The 22820-nt window shown below is 48.0% G+C and overlaps 2 protein-coding genes across 7 annotated transcripts in view; both read left to right on the top strand.

Annotated features, from left to right (window-relative positions):
- The window catches only part of UROC1 (urocanate hydratase 1), a 32843-nt gene extending 18567 nt beyond the window's left edge, over window positions 1-14276 (top strand). The window contains exons 16-20 of the mRNA XM_081149940.1: window positions 124-222; window positions 1911-2010; window positions 5144-5225; window positions 12057-12156; window positions 13334-14276. Of these exons, the coding sequence (XP_081006066.1) occupies window positions 124-222; window positions 1911-2010; window positions 5144-5225; window positions 12057-12156; window positions 13334-13474 (522 nt within the window). The 3' untranslated portion in view covers window positions 13475-14276. The remainder of the gene's footprint in view (window positions 1-123; window positions 223-1910; window positions 2011-5143; window positions 5226-12056; window positions 12157-13333) is intronic.
- Window positions 14277-16923: 2647 nt separating this feature from the next.
- The window catches only part of ZXDC (ZXD family zinc finger C), a 31839-nt gene continuing 25942 nt past the window's right edge, over window positions 16924-22820 (top strand). For 5 of the 6 annotated variants that reach the window (XM_081149939.1, XM_081149935.1, XM_081149934.1 and 2 more), the window contains exons 1-4: window positions 16924-17958; window positions 20454-20606; window positions 20704-20782; window positions 21728-21858. In XM_081149939.1, coding sequence (XP_081006065.1) covers window positions 16992-17958; window positions 20454-20606; window positions 20704-20782; window positions 21728-21858 — 1330 coding nt within the window. In that variant the 5' untranslated portion in view covers window positions 16924-16991. The remainder of the gene's footprint in view (window positions 17959-20453; window positions 20607-20703; window positions 20783-21727; window positions 21859-22820) is intronic. The other variant, XM_081149937.1, reaches the window with a different exon arrangement.

Below are 22820 nucleotides of genomic sequence, written 5' to 3'. Positions count from 1 at the left end.
CTTGGGCGTCCTCCAGAACCTTCCTGGAGGCGACCATCTGGCTGCTGGTGGGACATATCACCCAAGTGTTTCCCATGTACCACCAGGTCACTGAGGTGCCTGCTTTCACCTTTCTTTCTGCAGGTGGTGGGCTCCCAGGCAAGGATCCTGTACTCAGACCAAAAAGGCCGTGTGGCCATTGCTGTGGCCTTTAACCAAGCCATCGCCCGGGGGAAGATAAAGGTGACATTTCCTGTGCTGCTGGTGGGGGCCTCCCTTTGGCTCTTTCCTGTCAGCGCCAGCACTGCCCCAGGGCCCTGTGTATGTGTATGTGTCAGTTAAGGGTCGGATAGCTGGGCTCAGGGAGTGATGATCTGTCCTCAAACCCAGGCTCTGACACTGGTCCCTATGTGACTTTGAGCAAGTCATGTGCCCTCTCCTGAGGCTGTTTCGCTCCTCTTGAAGGAGAATCATATTAACCTCAAAGCATAGGAGTAAGGATTCAATGAATTGTTGACTTATCTTTTTCAAACCATGACAAACCTCCCCTTTTCCTCTGAGTCAGCCCGACTCCCCTTGGAGGACATGGAGCCCTGGGCACACTGTTCAGAGGGACCTCTCATCCCTCTGTTTTTAGGCTTACTTGCAGAGTTCTTGTGACAGCCCTCTGTTTAGAAGCACCAGGAATATTAATGATCAGACATGAAAAGGAAATCGAAATAGATGAAAGTGAAGGCTGTCCCTGTGGATGGTTCTGGGTGGCACTGGCAGCAAAATCAACATCCTGGCCTTTCTCAGGGAGCACCACCTGAGCGCACCACTGTTGGGCGCTTCCTGAAAGCCCACGGTGCTCAAGGTGCTCATGGGATGGCTGGCAGAGTCACACCCAGGCTGGGGTCAGAGGTCAGCACTGAGAGCTGGGTGTTTTAATCCTTCCTTCCTTCCTTCCTTCCTTCCTTCCTTCCTTCCTTCCTTCCTTCCTTCCTTCCTTCCTTCCTTCCTTCCTTCCTTCCTGTCTACTGATTGACAGCTTCCTCTGTGCCAGGTGTATTCTAAGCACTGGGGGCAATGTGGCAAAGAAGTTAATAAACAGAGTCCCCACCTTAACCTCTTTACTATTGAAGAGAATCTAACAATATACAACTAAAGGTATAAATTCAAGGAGAATTTTAGATGGCGACAAACTCTGAAGAAAATAAGGTGAGGTGACAAAGTGGGTGTGATTGGGTGGGGTGAGCGGTGACTCTAGGTGGGGTGGTCAAGACAGGCCTTTCTGAGTTGCTGGTGTAGAACTGAGGCCTGAATATCCAGAGGGTATACCTGGGTGGTCCCAGGACACAGGTGGAGAGGTAGAAGCAAATTTGGCCTGTTCAAGGAAAGGCATGGAGGTGTCCTTGATTCATAGCAGTGGGGAGTTACCCTTTTGGCAGGCTACCTCCTATTGCATGAGGAGTTTGTGAACGTACGTGCCCACTGGGGAGGGCTGGGAAAACTGACACCCAGTGGTGTCACAGACTCAGGGGCCAGTCTGCCTGAAGGGAGAGCCCGGATTCTAGTATGCTATGTGTGGCTTTAAATCCCAGCCTGCCCACTTACAATCTTTGTGATGTTGGGCAAGTTTCTTATCCTCTCTGGGCCTTAGTTTTCCTCTCTTTAAAATGGGCATGATAACAGTCGTGCCTATCTGGATAGGGTTGTTGAGAAGACTTAGTGATATATTATGCAGGGCCTTCTGGGCATATAGTAAGTGCCAGAATAAGCAGAATCCATTAGTAGCTACCCGAAGACATCAAAAACATCTGTGCTTCCTCTTGCTAAATGTCTGTTTTCCAGGGGGCGGTATTTGAATATGGCCTGATTCAACCCTGCCCTCTGCTGGGCAGCCGTAGTGGACACTGTTGGCTGACATTTCATATCCTTCCACACTGCAGGCCCCGGTGGTCCTGAGCCGAGACCACCATGATGTGAGTGGCACAGACAGTCCCTTTAGGGAGACCTCCAACATTTACGACGGCTCTGCCTTCTGTGCAGGTGAGGAAGACAAAATTTTTAAAACATTTTTTTAAAATGTTGGATTTGGATTTTATTTAAAAATCAATTGATTCATTTAGTTAGTCATGATGTTACAAAAAATGTGCTGGCATTTGAAAGGCAGGACATAGGGTGACCAATCTAGAACAGAGGGGGTTCTGGGATATGGGACCTCAGGTTTTAAAACTGGGCCAGTGGCCCTAGCCAGTTTGGCTCATTGGTTAGAGCCTTGGCCTGCGGACTGAGGGCTCCCGGATTCAGTTTGGGCGAAGGGCACATACCTTGGTTGCAGGCTTGATCCCTGGCCCTAGTGATCAGGGTGCGTGTGGAAGGCAACCAATCAATGTGTCTCTCTCACATCGATGTTTCTCTCTCTCTCTCTCCCCCTTCCACTCTCTCTGAAAAGCCATGGAAAAAAATATCCTCGAGTGAGGATTAAAAATAAATGAATGAATGAATGAATGAATAAATAAATAAATAAATAAATAAATAAATAAGTAGGGCCAGTGCTAGGCAAATTGGGACAGTTGGATACCCTAGACTTGGGTGTGCTTCTGGCCCCATCGCTTGCTGGGTGATCTTCGGCAAGGTACTTAAAGTCTCTGAACCTCACTGACCCTGTCTGTAAAATTGGAAGAGCAGTGGTATCTACTGCATAGGGTTGTTGTGAAGAATAAGCTGAATGGACACATCTCCAGCAGGGCCCCATAGCCAGTGTTTGGTGACGGTTCGCCGCCACCGCTGCTCTCACTGCTGCTGCTTCTGCAACTGCTGTAATTATCGTCTTCCTCACAGGGGCGGATGTCTACTCCTTGGGTGGCTTTCCCATTCCCGGCACCTGAGGGCTCCTCCCATTATGGACAGGGTCCCAAGGGAAGGAGGTGGGCACTCAGGAGCACCATCCTTTTTTTCAAGGAATTGGTCCGTTTCATGGAAGTTATCAGATTTATGGAGAGTGATATTCTTTTATTTGCTTTTTATTGTCTGTGGGGTCAGCTGTGATATCCTCTGTCATTTCTGATATTGGTCATTTGTGTCTTTCTTTTTTATTGGTCAGTTTGGCTAGAAGTTTATCAAGTTTATTAATCTTCTCAAAGAAGATTTTAGTTCATGTGATTTTCTTCCCATTGCTTGTCTGCTTCCAAGTTCATTGATTTATGCTCTAATCGTTGGTATGTCCATCCTCTGGCCTGCTTTGGGTTTAATTTGCCCTTCTTTCTGCAAGGTAGAAGCTGAGATTACTGATTTAAGACCTTCTTCTTTTCTAATATAAGTATTTAATGCTATAAATTTATCTCTGAACCTACTTTAGCTATATCCTACAGATTTTTATATGATGTATTTTTATTTTCACCCAGTTCAAAATATTTTTAAATTTCCTTTGAGACTTCTTTGATCCAAGGGTTATTTAGAAGTATGTTTTTTAATTTTCAAATTTGGGGGGATTTTTCAGATATCTTTTTATTACTAACTTCTAGTTTAATTCTATTATGGTGTGAGAACTTACTGTGTATTACTTCTGTTCTTTTAAATTTGTTAAGGATTCCATGGCCCAGAATGTGGTCTATCTTGGAGCACTTGAGAATGTGTATTCTGCTGTTATTTGGTGAATTTTTCGTAAAATGTCAATTAGGTCAGGTTGGTTGATAATGCTGTTCAGGTAGCCTATCTGTACTGATTTTCTGCCTATTCTATAAATTACTGAGGGAGGAGTGGTGAAGTTTCCAAATCTATTTGTGGATGTGCCTATTTCTTCTTTCAGTTCTTAACCATTTTCCCTCTTTTTTTTTTTTTTTTTTAAATTTAGGCTGTGTTGAGAGAGGCACTTTTTCTTTTTCTTTAACCCTCACCTGAGGACATGCTTAGAGAAAGAAAGGGAGGGAGGGAGGAAGAGAGAGAGAGAGAGAGAAGGAGAGATGTGAGAGAGAAACATTGATTGCTGCCCTCTGCACGCTCCCTGACTGGGGATTGAACCTGCAACCCTTTCAGTGTGCAGGACGCCGCCCAACCAACCAAGCCACTCCTCTCTGGCTTGCCTCGTATTTTAAAGCTATATTGTTAGGTGCACATTCATTTAGGTTAATTAGATCTTTTTGGAGAATTGACCTCTTTATCATTATGTAATGTCCCTCTTTATTTTTTATAATATTCCTGGTTCTGAAATTCTCTGATATTAATATAGTTTGTGTTTGTACTGTGTGGCCACTGTAATAAATCACCACAAACTTAGTGGCTTAAAACAACACAAATGTATTCTCCCACAGTTCTGAAGTCAGAAGTCAGTTTTAATAGGCCCAAGTCAAGGTGTTGGCCGGGCCATGACGTCTTAGGAGGCTCTAGGGCAGAATCTGTTTCCTGTCCTTCTCCAGCTTCTAGAGCTGCATTTCTTGGATTTCTTAGCTCATGGTGCTTCCCAATCTTCACAGCCCAGCACCAAGAAAAAAGCATACTCAGGATTCTCCCTGATCTTCTCTGTGAGCACCCAGTGGAGGTTTTGGAATCAAGAGTTTGCCAAAGGGTGCAAACCCCCTTATATCCATGTCCCAGGGGCCTCACCATCCCAGGGCTCATGCTTGTCCTTTATCAATTGTTAGACACTTGTAAGGTGACCAGGTCGGATTCTGTTTCTCTGGCCAACGCCTATCTCTCTCCAGATTTCAAATTTGTTGCCCTGGGACCTCAGTTCTCTGATGGGGTCTAGAAAAGTCATTAATTTGTGATTAGTTCCCACCTCCATTCTTTTGTTTGCTTGTTTGTTTTAAGGGTGGGAGTGATTCTCTTTGGCTTTCTACACCTCTAAACTAAAATCACTACCAGCTCCCTTTTAATTCTATTTTCTTCCTGCTTCTGGGCACTTTATCTGGCATTCAGTGCTAGAGAGCATAATTATAGGGAAGGATACTATAGTGGGTAAGTGGGAATTTGTCAATTTCTCCTGCTTTTGCTTAGCTTTGCAAATATAAATTATTGCTGTTTCTAGAGTCATCTGTGCCTAGTTCACTATCTGTCCTTCAGGCCTGACAGGGTCAGCCAGTGGAGCCTGTGAATGCCCAATTGTGTACTGGCCAGAGCCTGGCCTGGACCCGGCCCACCTCACTCAGGGAATAATTGGTGGTGGCCTTTGTTTCCACAGACATGGCCGTGCAGAACTTCGTGGGCGATGCCTTTCGAGGAGCCACCTGGGTTGCTCTTCACAATGGTGGGGGCGTGGGCTGGTAAGAAAGTTTTGGAGTACAGGGTGGTGGGGGTGCAGGCTCCCATGGAAGGCATGAGGATTTCCTTGAGGGTCCTGGGCCCTGCCTCTCCCAAGCTCCCTCTGCTGAGGGCTTTACTGTGGCATTTTCCTCCTGTGTGTTGGAAGTTGGGGGGCAGAACGTTGGGGGTGAAGCATGGGGGAGTGTCTTGCACAAACCAGTCCTCCTTTTGGGGTCTTACCTGTCACACAGGATAGGAAGGCTGTAAGAACCATGCCTGCCCCTTTTACATCAGTTTCACTTTGCTTTCACAGATATTTCCTCAGGAATTCTCACGGTGCTCTCTTTTCATTCCACCTGAGATTCCCAGGGCAGACAGGCAGGGAGGCAGGAGACCTGGGTTCTCTGTTCTCCTGGGTCCCTGGCTCAGGGCTCTGCCCTGGCCAGTCCTATTTCTAACCTTCACAATTAGGAAATTTGTGTTTCTGGGAGGGTCTCTTACTAGCTGACAGTCACAGTGTTATGGGGGAGATGGGGAGACCTTGGTTCTTGTTTTCTTGAGGGAAAGATTTCAATCAAGAGACAAAGTAGAGAAAAGCAAGCAAGAATTTATTGACCACAGCAAAAATATAAATGAGGATGGTGCATAGAAGAAGCAACAGGAGAGCCTAGGCTGGGCTGTTTTGGCTCCCTGAGAAGTGAGAGAGAAGGGGACCTTGGAGACAGGTTCAGGGGGTAAGCCCCAGGATGAGCTGTCGCTGTCCATTGCTCCCCTGGTTGCAAGTCTTCCTGGGTCCCCTTGGAGGGATGGAGATGGCGCTGGCGGGGGGCGTGCTCCCCTGGGGCAGGGTGGAGAGCAGCTGGGTTCTTTGTCCTGAGCTATTTATCTCTTTCTTGCAGGCTGGAAATCTTTGGGGAGGTCTCAGGGGAGTGTCTCAATAGAATATTCATCAGCATTCCAGCTGTGCTCTTTCAGGGTCGTGGTCCCCACTGATTGGTCGGTGCCAGGGCACTGTCATTAGTCAATGTGTCTGGTCCTGTGGGAGTCACTTGTCTCGTTTTGCTTATCAAGGCCCGGAGCTGAAATACAACTGAGGCCTAGATGTTATCTTTAGGGAGGAACACTCAGGGGTCTAAACTGCATGACCAGCAATATGCTAATGGGGGATATATTACCCTGAGGACAAAGTTTTTGTTTTCTCAGTTTCACCCCTTGCTAGGCATCTGGTGCTTCCTGCCCTGATGTGTTCCTGTATCTGGGTTTCTGTACCTGGCCCATCTAGCACAAACCATTTACTCTCAAGTGTCTTTGGTTTCGGAAAGACAGGATTTACTAGGTGGCGCAAACTGCTGTTTAACAATGTCTCAGTTTCCCTATTCCACTTGTCCTAGAATTTTCCTAGCTTTTACTATGCTATATCAACAGCTCTATCATAAAAATGTCCACTACAATTCTATTACCAACATGTATAGGTTTTCTCACACCACCCAACAATTCCCTCCAACACCTACATTTTAACTCAATTCTGACACTACCTACCTTGAGAAAGCCTCAGATCCCAGAAGACTGTTTTCACCTCACTTCAAATAGCAAGCCCAGGTTGTTGCTCCTGATTGAACTGCTAATGATTGGAGGTTCTCACAACCCCCTCGAGTTCTATTAATTTGTGAGAGTGGCTCACAAAACTCAGGAAACCCATTTAACTAACTAGATCACCAATTTATTACAAAGAAGATTTAAGGATACAAATCAACAGATGAAAAGATACGTAAGACAAGGTTTCAACAGGAATTTCTGCTTTTATGGAGTGTGGGGCCCCACACAGTGGCACATGGAAGCATTCTGGTCCCCCAACTGGAAGCTGTCTGAACCCCGTCCCTTTTGTTTTTTATGGAAGCTTCATTACATAGGCATGTTTGATGAAATCACTGACCATTAGTGACCAATTCAACCTCTAGCCCCTCCACTTTCCCTGGAGGTCCGGGGTAGGACTGAAAGTTCCAATCCTGTGTTCTGTGGTTGGTTCCCCTGGCAACCAACCTGTATCCTTGGGGAGGGGGGCAGTAGTCACCTCATTAACATAACAAAAGACATCTTTATTATTCTCAACACTTAGGAATTCCAAGGCTTTCAGTAGTTCTGTGCCAGATTAGGGATGAAGACCAAATATACAGGGTGTCCCCCAAAAATGTATATACACACTTTGAATAATTATAAAGGCAGTGTTTATTAAAATATATTTCATTTTCAAAATTGAGCTATCCGCTGTTAGAGTGTATATACATTTTTTGGGGACACCCTATATATTTCTTATTGTAATTGACAGTATCACACCTGCTGCTAAGAATAATGAATAGGTAATGCTTATTGCACATGGACCCCATGGCAAGCATTTTCTAGACTCTTTGAATCCACTCTTTCATCGAATCATAGAAGGAAAGTACATTTTACAGATGAGGAAGCTGAGGCACCAGAGGTTACGATGCTGTAGCAGCTGCACCTGCACAGGGTCTGTCTCTGTGGGGTCACGTGGGGAAGCTCTCAGGACAAGTTGAATTCTTGGCTACCCAGAGCAGCAGGGCGCAGCTTCTGAAAGGAGGACAGCTTCCTGTGCCTGGCCATCTCTGAACTGACTTCTGAGCCCGTTTTGGCCAGATCAAGCCTAGCCTTGCCCTCCAGAGCCAAGTCTTTCAGCACTTGAGCTTCCCAGGGCATTCCGATGGGCCTCTTTGACCCAAATTCCCAGCTGCAGCTCAGTCAAGTGGCTCTAATTAATGGAAAATGTAACTGGAATGCATGTCCTTTCTGATACAAAGGCTAGAGAAAACCAGGAGAAGAGCGCCTGGTTATTGGGTACCTGTCCTTTTGGTGTTGCATTTATTGAGAGTGTTCGGGAACATGAAGAGCAACCCTAAAGGGGAAATAACTTGCCCAAGGCCACGGAGCTGGTGGTAGAGCCTGGATCTGGACCCAGATCTGTTGCCTCCCAGGATCCACTCAAAATTGTCAATGGGACAACAGAGGGCAAGAAGGGAAAGAGCAAAGCAGCTGAGAGTCAACAACACGAAGGGCCTCAGGGCAGGGGACAGCTCGGCCACTGCTGCCCCCCCACCACTCGAGCTCGAAGGACAAGGAATGCAAATTCCCAAGTTGCTCCCATCCCTAAGGCTGCCCCCAGACTCTGTGGACAGGGACAGAAGCTGGCAAGATGCTGGCATCAACACCTTATATCCCGGCTGTTCTCCAGGGCTCTTTTGGGAACACCTCAAGTTCATGTTGAGCAGTGTCATGTGTGTCATTTTCTCCTTTCTCTGTTGCCTCTGTCTCCACAGAGCCCGTCCTTCTGGTTATTCACATGGTATCTGTCCCCGTGTGGTCTGTCCAGCTGCTCTTGCTGTCTGTCTACTCATTTAGAGAGGGCTGGTTGGTTCTCCTGCCCTGTAGGGATGGTGTGGTCAGTTCTGGGAGTGGGGGTGGGAGGGACAGGGCCTCACTGTTGGATGTTGAGACTTCTCCTCAATCTTTTATTCATGTTCACTCTCTCACCTTCTGATGTGCCTTCTGTCCTTACACCCAGATCCGGCCCCAGGGCCCATGTCTTTGAGGAATAAATTGATGTATTCGATCAACCATCTTTATCCAGATACATTTTTTTCCTCTTAAAAGGCATCTCAAACTTGAAAGTGCCCAGGATTCCCCAGGGAGCTTGTTAAATGGAGACCTTGCCTAGGCAGGTCTGGAGGGGGTGAGCTTCAGCATTCTAACCAGCTCCAGTGACGCTGCTTCTGCTGGACCGAGGACCCTCCGAGTAGCCAGGGCATCGAAGGCTCCCGCCATCCGTGCACGTAGATCTCCCTCACCCCTTCCCACCTCCAGTGCAGCAGGGAGCATCTTTGTATGTACAGTTTTGTTGCATAATGAACAGCACGGATTCTGAAGTCGATTTGTCTGCACAAGTTAAGCTGTTGAGCTTTGCTTCTCATTGACAAAATGGCCATAATAATAGCAACTGCTTTGTCACCTATCGGTGAAGATTAGATGAGTTAATAATAGCGAAGGCTTATATAGTGCATAACATGAGCAATGTCCTCTAAGAAATTTGTGTGCTAACTCATCTGATTGCTACAGCAGACTCATCTAAGCCATAAGCACTACCCAGCAGAGATAAATAACTTTGCCCAGGTGTCGCAGTGAGCTGGGGTTGTGGGAGGCCTGGCCTGAATGCATGTGCCAATGCACCACAAATATCTTGTAAAGGTGCCAGAACAGGGCCAGAACGTGATGTCCCTCCTGTAAATGTTAACCTCTGTCATGTGCATGCTATTTGTAATCTCAGGTTCAAAAAAGGTGGGCATTTTATTTTTTTAATATATCTTTATTGATTTCAGAGAGAGGAAAGGAGAGGGGGGAGAGAGAGATAGAAACATCAATGATGAGAGAGTCATTGATTGGCTGCAGCCCTCAACCTGGCATGTGCCCTGACCGGGAATCAAACCCGGATCGCCTGGATCCTAGGTCGACGCTCAACCGCTGAGCCACGCCCGGCAGGGCAAGGTGGACACTTTAAACTTTGATAGCTGCCACCAAATTTCCTGATATACAGATTCCTGTTTGCATAACCTCCTCAGTGCTCACTGGGTGTTAACATGGGATTTACCAGCCTGGGGTGCGAGAAGTAAGAAATTCTTGTTTTGATTTGAATTGCCTACTCTGAGTTTTTGGTTTTGTGTTGTGGGCTTTTTCTTATCGATTTGCAGGCATTCTTCATCTATTCTAGAGATAAGATGGATGTATTGGATTTGTGTCACTAGTCTTTGAACTTTGTTTAAAGCATGTGTGCTGTCTGGGTTCCCCAGGGGGCAGGTGCTGAGGTCGGGTTGGGCATGTACAGAGGGTTATTGGGGAAGACCACCTGGGAAAGGAAGGGTAGGGGGAGGTGCAGAGGAGGCAGAGTGATGGGTCAGTGCAGCCCTCAGTTTCCATGCAGACCTAGCAGCCTTGCTGCTGGCAGGGAGCCCTGGAGCCCAGGGAGCCATTGTAGGAGCCGCGTCAGGCAGAAACAGGCAGGCTCCACGCCACGGTATCGCTCAGCCTCTGCCCCAAGTAGGACCCTAAGGAGTTACTGTCAGGGACTGAGAATGAACCACCCTCCCCACACCTGGGCTTTTTGGAACGGGTACCTGGGCAGGCCCCCTCTCCTCACACACAGGGGAGTTTTACATCTCTCTCCAGTGGCTTTTCTATTCTGACTTTCCATTATTTTAAATGTTGCTTTCAAAAACCTCTCCCTTTCCGGACTTAAAAACAAAACAAAAAAACAGTGTCCTAAACTTTCTTTATTCACCTTATAATTTTAAATATTTCCTTCTTTAGTATATCTGGATTTTGTTTTTCTTTATGTGTGATATCGGGTTCTACTTTTGTTTTTCTCAAAGGGCTAGTTGTCCCAACACTGTGAGTTTATCCAAATACTGCACTGAGAACAATGCTGCCTTTAGCACCCATTTTCCTGGGCTCAGCATGCTCAGGGCTCCTTCATGGGGGTGCAAGGTTTGCAGAGGACACCTGAGCTGAGCATCTTTGGTCTCTGACCATCTGGGCTTCTGGATCCCCAAATGAAAGGTGTAGTTCTAATCTCAAAAAGACCTCTTTGGTTGAAGGACACATGGGGGTCGTCCTTTGGTGACTTTTGCTGCCTTCTGCTTTCTTCTCTAACAATCAGCCTCTGACCGGTGAATGAATGGTCATGACCTTAAATCTAGTCGGAGCATCCCACCTTAAAGGCTGGCGAGAGATGTGCTGGGAGCCTGCTCGCAGGCACAGGGCTGGCCAGGTATGGGCTGGCATCAACACCAGGCTAGCCAGGCAGGGGCAGCTTTTGTGCCCAGAGTGCGAGCACAGGTGGCTCCTGGGGCAGAGGGCTCTTTGCCTTCCTGGTGGGAACTGACTGAGGTTATCAGTAGGGTGCAGGCTGGGCAGAGAAGCAGCTAAGGCCCGCCAATCTTGAGGGATCTGAGACTAGAGAAACTAGGTGTGCCTTCCGGGCGTGGGAAGGAGAAGAGCAAATTCACTGGCGCTGGGTACTGAAAGGCTGTGTGCTGTGGTCGCCAGCGTCTGTGTTTGGCAGGAGAGCCCTGGAAGGTACTGACAAGACCCAGGGCATTTCCTGTGTGTGTCATTGAAGGGGACATGTGAAGTGCATAGTGATTCGAGCTGAGCAGGAACTTCGGCTGGGTCCAGCAGCCTTTGATAATGACATTGAAGGTGAGAACAAAAGTGTAGGGGTGCCAGGAAGGAGAGGGTCCTCACGGCTGAGGGAGGAAAACCGCGGGCAAGTGTGTGGACAGTGGAATAGCACTAACACACTCAAGTAGGTTCGAATGACATCTGTTAAGAAACAACACAGAACATATCACACCTGTGAGAGAAGGCAGTCAAAATAGAACAGAGAAATGTGTTAATTAGGAAACAAATGCTGAAAAGAAAGGAACTCAGTTTTCAAGTCAAGTAATCAGGACCCCAAAATACACCTAAAGCAAGTAGAAAGAAGAGATAAAGAAGACAAGGAGCATAAAGAGAAAATTGGGAAGAGTGACAATTGAATTGAGTGATACAAGAGAGCCCCAAGGAAGCGCTCAGAACCACAGAAGGAGGTCATGTCATGCTCAGGAGGTCAGGCTGCAAGCAAGATGTGACACACGAGTGGATCCTGAAGATGGACTCAGGGTCCATGGGGTAAAAGCACAGAGGCATGAGTGGACAGCATAGACCTGTGAGGCTTCTGCATCTGTAGGCTATCAAGAGGGCACAGGACCCAGAAGTAACCTGGAAACTCTTTTGCCTCTTGCCAGGGGTGAGGTGATGAATGGTGGGTTCGGCCTCGTGCTTGATGGGACCCAGGAGGCTGAGCAGAAGGCCAAGATGATGCTCAGTTGGGACGTCTCCAATGGAGTAAGTCACCCCTAGTCTCTCCCCTGCCTTCTCTCTCCATTGGTGACTTTGTCCCTTCCAACTGCAGACTTGAGATGGAGTTCTGCCCCTTTTACCAAAATGGTCAGGAGCCCATCCTGCCATTCCTGCTCATTTGTGTCTCTCCTTGTCAGCTGCCTGCATCTCTCTCGGGCTGTTTCCAGAGGTTCCTTTGCATCTCCCCGCCTCTGAGCTTACCCTCCAGCCCAGCCTCTGTCCACACAGGGGGCCCCTAGCATCCGACCCTGCCCTCCCAGTGAGAGCACCCCCAATGCTGGTAGGAGAGGCCTCCTTTTAAAGCCTCATCTTTCCACCATCTCTGAGGCTGGTCAGAGAGTGCAGGATCTATGCTAGAACAGCCTCTGGCTGTGCAGCTATGATTAGCTTTGCTGTGATCCAGGGTGGCCTCTGTGTGTGTGTGTGTGTGGCAGGGGCTCCTTCCTCTCTTGGACCACATCACAGGCAGCCTGAAAGGGGGAACATATGGGAAGTCAGGTGGTAATGAGGAAGGGTGTGTGCGGCTGTGATCGAAAGAGGGAGCCTGAGCACAAGAGCCCAGAGAATTGGGTGGTCCAGAGAGTAAATGTGAGAGTGGAGGTGAAGGGTTTCTTGGAGGGGCCAACTCTCTGGGATCCCCCAGCAGAGGAAAGTCTTCATCCTGAAGGCAGTGAAGCAGTGAGAGGATGGACTGGGGGAGGCATGGGAGGGCCAGGAGGTGTGGGTTGGCAAGCATGACAGCAGGGAGGCGGGCGAGGTGCCATTATAGTCACCCTGGGAGCCCTGATGATGGAGATGGGAAGGCAGTGGATGGAGACGGTTTAAGGCTGATCCAAGATGGGTGTCCTTTCTATGAGGCCAGAGAGGAGGGGTGCTGAGGATGACTCCTGAGTGCCTGGCCTGCGCCCCTGCGTGGAGCGGGGTGGCTAGGTGGAAGGAAAGCTGGTTTTAGATCAGAGAGGCAGGTAAGTAGTAATCGGGCCAAGAGAGGAGGAGGTCTGAGTCTCGGGTGGGGCCAGGACAGACTGACCCCACCCATAGCACAGAGCGTCCCCCGGGGGGTTTGAGCCCAGGCCCAGTGTGTCCAGAATGCCTTGTTGGGAACCTGGTGATGTTGGCACCCACCAGCTACAGCACAGCCCTCTCTGCACACCGTTGACAGGTGGCCCGCCGCTGTTGGTCCGGGAACCAGAAGGCCTATGAGATCATCTGCCAGACGATGCAGGAGAACAAGGGCTTGGTGGTGACACTGCCACACAAGGTGGCAGACGAGCACATGCTCCAGCAGGCCTTGCGGCCATGAGTACAAGTCTGAGAGCCTGCGATGGTCCCCACGTCCCCCTTGGTCCCTGTCCTCACCCTCACAGCCCCACCACGCCTTCCGCTGCACACCTCCCTCTCCTAGGTCAGCAGCTCCACACCCTCATTTGGCCTCACAGCACGCTACAGGGTGGGCTGTTGCCGTCCCCATTCCACAGATGAGCCAGCTGAAGCCCAGGGAGGTGGGGCCATTTCTCCATGACCATGTTGCTCCCCTAGGAACCTGGGAGGGCAGTGCAAGTCTTGTTTGGGGCTACATCCTCAAGCTTGCTATGGAGTAGACTCCAGGAGCTTTGGAGGTTGGCTTGTGTGAATACTGGCTGAGCTGGGCATCAACAAAATCAAATAATGGCATGGAAGTTAAGTTTAAAGTGAAAGGACCCCTTTTCCATCCCATTTCATAAGTAGTCACAAGTAGTGACTAGCAGTGTATTGCGTATCTTTGTAGAAACTTTCTAAGGATATGCAAGCACATGAACATATGTAGTTTTCCCTCCTACATAAACAGATCCTCCTAAAGAATGTTTTACATTGATTTTCCTAACAATATCTTTTTAGTGGAGACATACAGAACATAAAAATCCCCATTTTAAAGTCTGTGTTGTGTGTACGCATTGTGTTCTGTACTATCATCACTAATTCCAGGACATTTCCACTATCAAAAAGAAACCCTGCAGCTATTAGCAGTCAGTCCTAATTCTCCCTCTCCCCCACCCCCTGGCAACCACTATTTTCTGCCTTTATGGATTTACCTATTCTGGACATTTAAGATGAATTGAATCATACCGTGTGTGTGGTCTTTTGTGCCTGGCTTATTTACCTTAGCATGGTTTTTTTTTGTTTGTTTTTTTTTAAAGTTTTATTATTGTTTAAAGTATTACAGATGTCCCTTTTTCTCCCCAATGACCCGTTCCACCCCGTTCCTTCCCCCTCCCCAGTCCCTCTCCCCACCATTGTCCATGTCCTTGGGTTGTGTATATATGCACATAAATTCTTTGGTTACTCTCTCCCCCTCCACCCACCCACCCTCCTCCATCCCTCTGACATTCATCAGTCTCATCTATGCTTCCATGTCATTGAATCTATTCTGTTCATCAATTTATTAAGTTCTTTAGATTCCATATTCCCTTAGCATGTTTTAAAGTTCATCCATGTTGTAGCAGACATCTGTATTTCATTCCTTTTTATGGCTGACTATTATTCCATTGTGTGGACAGACAACGTTGTGTTTACCCGTTCATCTGTTGATGGACACTTGGTTGTTTCCATTTTTTATTGTGTAGCATTATGTATAATGCTGCTGTAAACACATTCACATACAAGTTTTTGTGTGAATGTATTTTCATGTCTCTTGGGTGTATGTGTAGGAGGAGTAGAATTGTTGGGTCATGTGGAAATTTTATACTTAACTTTTGGAGGAGCTGTCAAGCTTTTTTCCACAGTGGTTTCACCATTTTAAATTCCCACTAAAAATGTATGAGGATTCTAATTTATCCATATCCTCACCAACACATTCTTTGCATTTAAAAAATTTATAGCTATCTTACTGAGTGTGAAGTGGTCTCTCTCGTAGTTTTGATTTGCATTTTTCTAATGGCCAATGATGTTGAGACTCTTTTCATGTGCTTATTGACCATTTGTATTTTTTACTTGGAGAAATGTCTATTCAAATTCTCTATTTCTAAACTGGGTTGTCTTTTTGTTGAGTTGTAGTTTTAAAAATATATTCTGGATAGTAGATTTTCAAATTTCTCTCCCATTGTGAGGGTTGTCTTTTCACTTCCTTGTTGGTATTCTTTGACCCAAAAGAGTTTTTAATTTTGATGAAGCCTAATTTGTTTCTTTCATTGTTTGTACTTTTGGTTTCATATCTAAGAAACCATTGCCTGATCCAAGATCACACAGATTTACACTTATGTTTTTTTCTAATAATTTTTGCTTTTACATTGAGGTCTTTGATCCATTTTGAATTACTTTTTGTGTATGGTGTGAGGTAGGAGGTCCAAATTCATTTTTTTTTTTTAACATGTGGATATCCAGTTGTCCCAGTAGCATTTGTTGAAAAGATTTCTTTCCTCCTCTGAATGGTCTTGGAACAATATATTTTTGGCATAAACATACATATACATATAAAGATATTTCCTACTATTTTCAATATTATTGATGTACATTATTTTTAAAGCACTTTTCATAGTAAACCATTCATCTGTTCAATATGTATTTACTGAGAGTCTTTGCTGCTACCCTCTGGGCATACAGATCTGAAAGGAACTGACACAGTTCCTGTCCTCAAGGCGTCTACATTCTAGAGGAGACACAGACAATGAATTATCAGGGAAAGAGACAGAACAACAACAACAAAAACCCAAAGCACCACAATGCAACTAAGAGCTATAAGGAGAAACAAAGGGGGAGGTGGAGAATAAGGGTCTGAGTGAGGGTGTACTTTGAATCAGAAGGCAGCTAAGACTTCCCAGAAGAATCGGAGACCAGCTGTGCAAAGCCTCTGAGGCTGGAAGGAGCTTGGCCTGTTGGGGCAGTGATATTGTAGAGTGAGGGCTAACGCGTGAGAAATGAAGGCAAAGAGGTGTGTATTGGGGGGGGGGGGGAATACCAGCAAGGCCATCAGAGAAACTGGGAGCACGGAGGAGAGCTAATTAGATTTGCATTTTTGGAAGATCACAAAAGTCTGTCCTGTAGAGAATAGATTGAGTGGTGGATGGAGGCTGAGAACCTGGTACGGAGATATTTTCCTAAGAACCTAGCAGTGAAATAGGAGTTTGGATCAGGGCGGGGGTGACATGAAAAGCGGAGGGACTCCAGATTGGATTTGCAGATGCAGGCGTGTGGGGAAGGAGGCAGGGTCACGGCTGAGTTGAGGCAACAGTGAGTAACAGGGCTACGGCTGAGGCTGTGGGAAGTTTACTCGACTTGTAAGCGTCAGCGGGGGTCTGATCAGGGAGGTTCCAGGAACGGACTCTGCAAGCGAGGCCTGTGGCCAAAGGCCAGTGGAGGGTCTGCTCGCAGTTTGGCCAGCTGCCCGAGGAGGAGTTCAGGCTCAGCGCCAGGAACTAAGTGTCCCAGCCCCGGCTCTCCCAGGTCCCGGCTGTGCGATCTCTGGCAAGGGACTCGATCTCCCTGTGCCTAGGTTTTCTCACACTGCGAGCGTGAAGGTTGGCGGCTGCCACTGTTAACCCATTACCCAGATGAATGAGGACTGCTGTGAGTCAGGCTAGCCTAGGCCCCCGCAAGGAAGCCGTAGCTCCCGAGGTAGAGGACCTGCCCGGGTCCCGGGGGCGGCGCGCGAGCAGCGGACACGGCGCGGCCAGCGGGCCACACGCCCCGCCCCGCGGCTCACGCGCACGCGCGGCTCCGGGCCCGCCTCCGCGCCGGGCTTTAGCGCCGACTCGCCGTGGCCGTCGCACAGCGTCGCGCACGCCTGGGCGGGGCGGACCGCGCTTCCTCCGAGGTGCGGCTACGACGCCCCTGCTGGGCCCAAGATGGATCTCCCTGCGCTGCTCGCAGCCCCGACCCCGCGCGGAGCCCAACATGGCGGCGGCGGCGGCCCTGGCCGACTCCGCCGAGGCCCGGGACCACCACCCAGCCCCGGCTCTGCGCGCCGCCGCCTGCTGCTGCTGCGTGGTCCCGAAGATGGCGGGTCGGGGCCGCGGCGAGGGGAGGCCCGGGCTGCGGCGGCGGCAGCGGCGGGCCCCGGGCCGAGCCCGCCGCCCCTTGAGGACGGCGGCGACTCTTTCGTGGTGCTGCTAGAAGTGCCGCGCGGCGGCGCGGCCGAGGCCTCCGGGCGGCGGGAGGCTGAGTCCGGCGCCGACTCGAGTCCTGCCGGCCGGCCCCAGCAGGGCTCCAGCGGCGCTGCCGCCGCCCCCGGCGCGGCCCTCGCGAACGCCGTCACCGTAGGCAGCCAGGACTTGCTGGTGCGCTTCGACCACGGCGTCTTCACTCTGGCCGCCGCGCAGCCACCGCCCCCTGGCCCGCCGCCCCGGGGCCCGCCCGCGCAGCGGGGCGAGGAGGCCGCGAGCCGGGCCGAGGGCCGCCGCGGTCCCCCGGCCCCCGGCACGCTCGGCTACCGCTGCCCCGAGCCTCAGTGCGCGCTCTCCTTCGCCAAGAAGCACCAGCTGAAGGTGCACCTGCTGACGCACGGCAGCAGCCAGGGCCGGCGGCCCTTCAAGTGCCCCCTGGACGGCTGCGGCTGGGCCTTCACCACCTCCTATAAGCTCAAGCGGCACCTGCAGTCGCACGACAAGCTGCGGCCTTTCGGCTGCCCGGTGGGGGGCTGCGGCAAGAAGTTCACCACGGTGTACAACCTCAAGGCGCACATGAAGGGCCACGAGCAGGAGAACTTGTTCAAGTGCGAGGTGTGCGCGGAGCGCTTCCCCACGCAGGCCAAGCTCAGCTCCCACCAGCGCAGCCACTTCGAGCCGGAGAGGCCCTACAAGTGTGACTTTCCTGGTAACCCAGGGCCTGCGGGCGGGCTGCGGCGGGGTCGGGGTTCCTTGGCTCCAGGTCCAAACCCAGTCGCTCATAGTGGGTGTGGTGGCTGGGTTGGGCAGGATTTAAACTTGGTGGGCCAAGTATGAGGGGCGGGAACGGAAGCGCTCCTATGTTTGGTGTTTGCGTCTTCCCAGGGTACCTGAGCCCTGCATTACTGTGGGGATTACGACAGCGAGGTACCGCAAGTAATCACAGTTGTCCTTCCCCGTGGTGGTTGCAACAGGTCTCTCTGAAGGTTCTTCTGATTAGTGAAAGAAATAACTCATCTTCTCAGAGATTTGTTGTGAGACAGGCCTTTATTTTCCTCGGTCTCATCATTTAGAAATATTCACCCCTCAGATATTTGTTGGGCGCGCACACGGTGCTGGAGGAACACGGATGAGTGGCTAGATGTAGCACCTTTAAATGGTGTAGCACAGATTCTGTGCCTTTTATACCGTTCTTTGGACTAGACAGTTTTGTCAAGTTCTTAAAATTGTCCTCATTTTATAGATAAAGTGACTGAGGCTGAGCATTGTGGGAAAGAAATCCAGTGGTGGTTCTTTCTCCACAGTGATTGCCTACAGTGGTGGGGAGATAGCTTCATTTCAACACAATGAACTCAATGAACTCTTCACCGGGATAGGCAGGTGTAGGTGCTCTAAGATAGTGCCTCCAGGGAGGTTGAGAACATTCCTTCTTGGGAGGGAGTTGGTTTGGGGGGAATAGGGTAGGAGACATCACTGGTGGATGAAACTGTAGAGCAACGACAGGGAATGTGGGCTGTGGTGAGGGCCAAGATAGGGTGAAGGACCTTCCACCGCCAGTTCATTAAAACAAAAAGGCAAGCGTGCACCTAGCATGGGCCCCATGTGTGTACTGACATGTATATATTTAGTGCTCTCTTAATGTATACGTTATAAAATATATTCAAGTATAGGGATTTTGAAAGAGTGAAATGAAAAACAAGAGTCTCTAGAGTTTTCTTCCCACATGCTGTAGATTGTTTTGTGTGTCCCTCTTCGAGGAGAAGAATATGGCTTTAGGCCACTGATTGGAAACCTTTTTCAGTTGTACACCCTGAGAATCTGACAGTGGCTTAAAGACTGCTTCCTAGTAAAATACAAAGAGAGCATGATTCTGAGTATAATACTAGGAAAATTGGGAATCCAGCCTGCTTTATAGTGTGAGGTCTTCCTTGAAGTTTTGAGCTAGGTGATCACCAGGGTTTCGGTGTTCGAGATGGGGTAGAAGCAGGAGAGGGATCAGTGAAGCCCCAAGAAATGTTCCAGATACGAGTTTCCTTAGGGCTGGTCTAGGTAGTAATAGTGGGAATGGTGAGGAAGCTCTAGATGCAGAGGCAGAATAAAGGGCTGAGTTGTCGATTTGAGAAGGGTGGTTCATTCTTATGTAGGTAGAGATTCAGCATCTTCATATTTACCTGACCAAGTGTATGACTTCACTAAAGCCCCAAACAGGGAAAGGTGGTGTGTGTGTGTGTGTGTGTGTGTGTGTGTAGATTTATGGCAAAGAGGATGATTATAGGGCATTTAGAGAGGTTGATTTTCCCAGTTCAGTGTTGCCAGGAAGAATAGGGTTCCTCGGGCCAGTACTTTCATGTGGAGCTGTGCAGTACGTATCTGCTGGGTGGTTTACAGGCACTGTGGTAGTGTGTTAAAGGCTCTGAGAAGAGCTGCTATGAAGACATCTGATAAGCATCTTGCAGCCTGGTATTTTCCACCCTATTTGAGCACTGGATATTTTGGTCAAAGGAGAACTATTGGTGTGGAAAGTCTGGGAGTTGCTCAGGTAGGCTTCTTTGGCTGGTGGCTCAACTGGGGGCTGAAGATGGAAGTGATGGAAAAGACCATGTGAGTGAAGATGACTCCAGTAAGCTTTAACAGAACAGAGAGCCTTCAGGAAATGGGCAACAGGAAAAAAAGAAGCCAGGTGACAGAGGTGGGGGCTGCCCATTGCAGAGGATGTCAGGGAGGACATTTATAAGTGTAAAGGATGTAGCATCACCCCAAGGGGTTAAAAAGTCTCAGGTATGATGGTTTGTGGCCTTTCCAAGCTCAACAGACAAAAGTGTTGTTCCTTAGCATCTAATTTATCTCATTGAATTTTCTTGAGTCTCATACTGGCAGCATTGACATTTGAGTTCACAAAATATATGCATCATCTGTGCCACAGAACTGGAGCAGATGGCTGTGATTGGAGGACTTTCCCTTGATCAGGTCCTTCATCTCTTAAGTCACATCAAAACAGGTGGTTTGTGTGTGTTTGTTGGCTGCCCGTAGCCACCCCTGTTTTAGCTATTACAAAGCCAGATGTCAATGGTAGTAACTGTAGAGGTGCTTCTGAATCATTTCCTTGTCTGCTTCAGTACCAGTAGTTTCCTAGAAGATTGGTAGTGTAGCTGTCTTCTGTAATTTTTCTACACCAGTGAGCAGGTTTGTGTTTTCTTTGTTTAGGCTGCGAGAAGACCTTCATCACGGTTAGTGCTCTGTTTTCCCATAACCGTGCCCACTTCAGAGAACAGGAGCTCTTTTCTTGCTCCTTTCCTGGCTGCAGCAAACAGTACGACAAAGCCTGTCGCCTGAAAATACACCTGAGAAGTCATACAGGTAATGAGCTAAAGAATACAGTGTCATTTGTACCCAAGATTTGTCTTTGTGGTAGTTTGCATTTATAATTACGTGGCATAACTTTTTCTTTTCTAAGGTGAAAGACCTTTTATTTGTGACTCTGACAGTTGTGGCTGGACCTTTACCAGCATGTCTAAACTCCTGAGGCACAAAAGGTAATCTCTATATTTTGGTTAAATTTTAAGTTTTGAAACTGAATGCTTTTTATTAGCAGAAGCTTATGGGTAAATTATCTGCAGATTTTTTTTTTAAGTTATAAGGAAAGTCCAGTGTAGATATTTGGAAAATTCAGAAAGCTATAAGAAGAAAACCACTGAGAATCTGATCACCTAAAGTCAGTTTTTTCTGTGTATACTTGTTTTTAAATTTACTTTGTACCCTTTATGTACAATTCTATATTTTTAAGAAAATCAACATGTAAAATAAGCTTTCCTCATGTGAAAACAAAATTTCCATGGTGATAATGATGGCTTGGAGGGCTTAGCCTACATGAAGGTGATGCTTAGCACTTCTGTGTATCTCATTTAATCTTCACAACTCTGACTCTGATGTTCTTATTCTCTGTTTTGCAGTGTCACTCGAGGTTGGGTGGTTTGTCCATGCTTGCACAGCTGGGGTTTGAGGAGTTTAATATAAAAATGTTTCTCAGGAAAAGACATTGTTTATGCATGGGCTTGAGGTCCTTTTAGCATTGCAGATTTTCTCTGCACACTTCTCATTGCCCTCTGTAGGTTGGAAAGCTTGTTTATTATTGAGAGTACTAAACAGTGGAAGTAGCTTTATTGATCCATTGGGACTCAGCTGTTTCTAGACTGAAGCAGCACTGATTTTTATCTGTCTAACTCTGGGGTCAGCTAGGTCATTAAAGTGGAATTTCTAACTACAGGGTGGCTAAACTGCAAATCTGCCCATGTGGGCTATAGAGACAAGATTTTCTGAAATGTACTGATTTGATTTTTTTTTTTTTTTTTTTTTTTTTTTTAATGTGAAGAGTTTGTAGTGTGGTATATTCTGCAGAATTTTAAACAAAGAATTATCTCTGAGACCTGGTGCCTCCCGGTTGTGTGAGTAATCAGTGTCATGTTTTTCTGTTCTGGCAGGAAACATGATGATGATCGGAGGTTTACCTGCCCTGTTGAAGGCTGTGGGAAGTCATTCACGAGAGCAGAGCACCTGAAAGGTCACAGCATCACCCACCTGGGCACAAAGCCATTCGAGTGTCCTGTGGAAGGTAGATTTTAATACGTTACTTTGAGCTGTAAACTAGCACAACGTCCACATCGGTGTTGTAATTTTAAAGGGAAGTTTTAGTTGCTTAAAGACAAGGTGAGTGTTAAGTTGTAGTGTTAGATTTACTTGGTTTTTAGTTGATTGCTCTATCTTAGGAGCATTGTATTGGAAAGAACAGAATCGAATCACACCTGGTTTGACTGTTGGCCTTGCATTGCACTCACTAGATCTGTGGCTCTAGTTAGTTACCTGTTTAATTTGGTGGTTGTGAGGATTAGGTGAAGTAATGTGAAAAATGCCTGTTTCGGCATCTGGCACATACCATGGATTCTGTAAGTGGATGCTACTCATGCTTCAATTAGCAGTAAAGCTAGGCTGGCTTTCTAAAAAGGTAGTACTGTATTAGGGTGTTTTTTCCCTCTCTAAAACACCAAAGGTATGATTCATTCACCAAGAGTCTTCTGTGTGGCTTGGCCCTGCTGGCTTTACTCTAGTGCTTGCTGCAGAGGCACTAGGGAGTGGCAGAGTTAGGTCAGTTTACAGTTGTGAATTTGAGTCCTGGCTCTACCCTTCCCTAAGTTGGAGACCTCAGGCAAGTTTCTCTGGGTCTCAGTTTCCTTATCTGGAAAAGGGTTAATAAAGGCCCATTTGAAGCTGAGACCAGTTCCTACAAGGTAATGAATGTAACAGAGATGGTATAACCAAGACATAGTTCTCTTCATCAGAGCCCAGTTGGGGTATGGCAGGTAGATAGGTAACATGCAGGGTGCTTTGGGGGCACAAAGGAGGTCACCCAGACTGTTTCTAGGGCATGGGAATGGCCTCCTAGTCAGCTGAAGAGTGAGGAAGAGCTTGTCAGGGGTGGGAATGGCAGGTAGGCCAGCACGAGGAGGACCAGTGCTATAAGAGCAGCAGGCTCTTGAGTGTGGGGGAGGGGGGTGATGGATTCATATTTGAGTTTAG

The sequence above is a fragment of the Miniopterus schreibersii genome (genome assembly GCF_964146895.1).
Source record: "Miniopterus schreibersii genome assembly, chromosome: 10".
Lineage (NCBI taxonomy): Eukaryota > Metazoa > Chordata > Mammalia > Chiroptera > Miniopteridae > Miniopterus > Miniopterus schreibersii.
The sequence above is the reverse complement of the archived record's forward strand: the minus strand, read 5'-3'. Positions and strand labels throughout refer to the sequence as shown.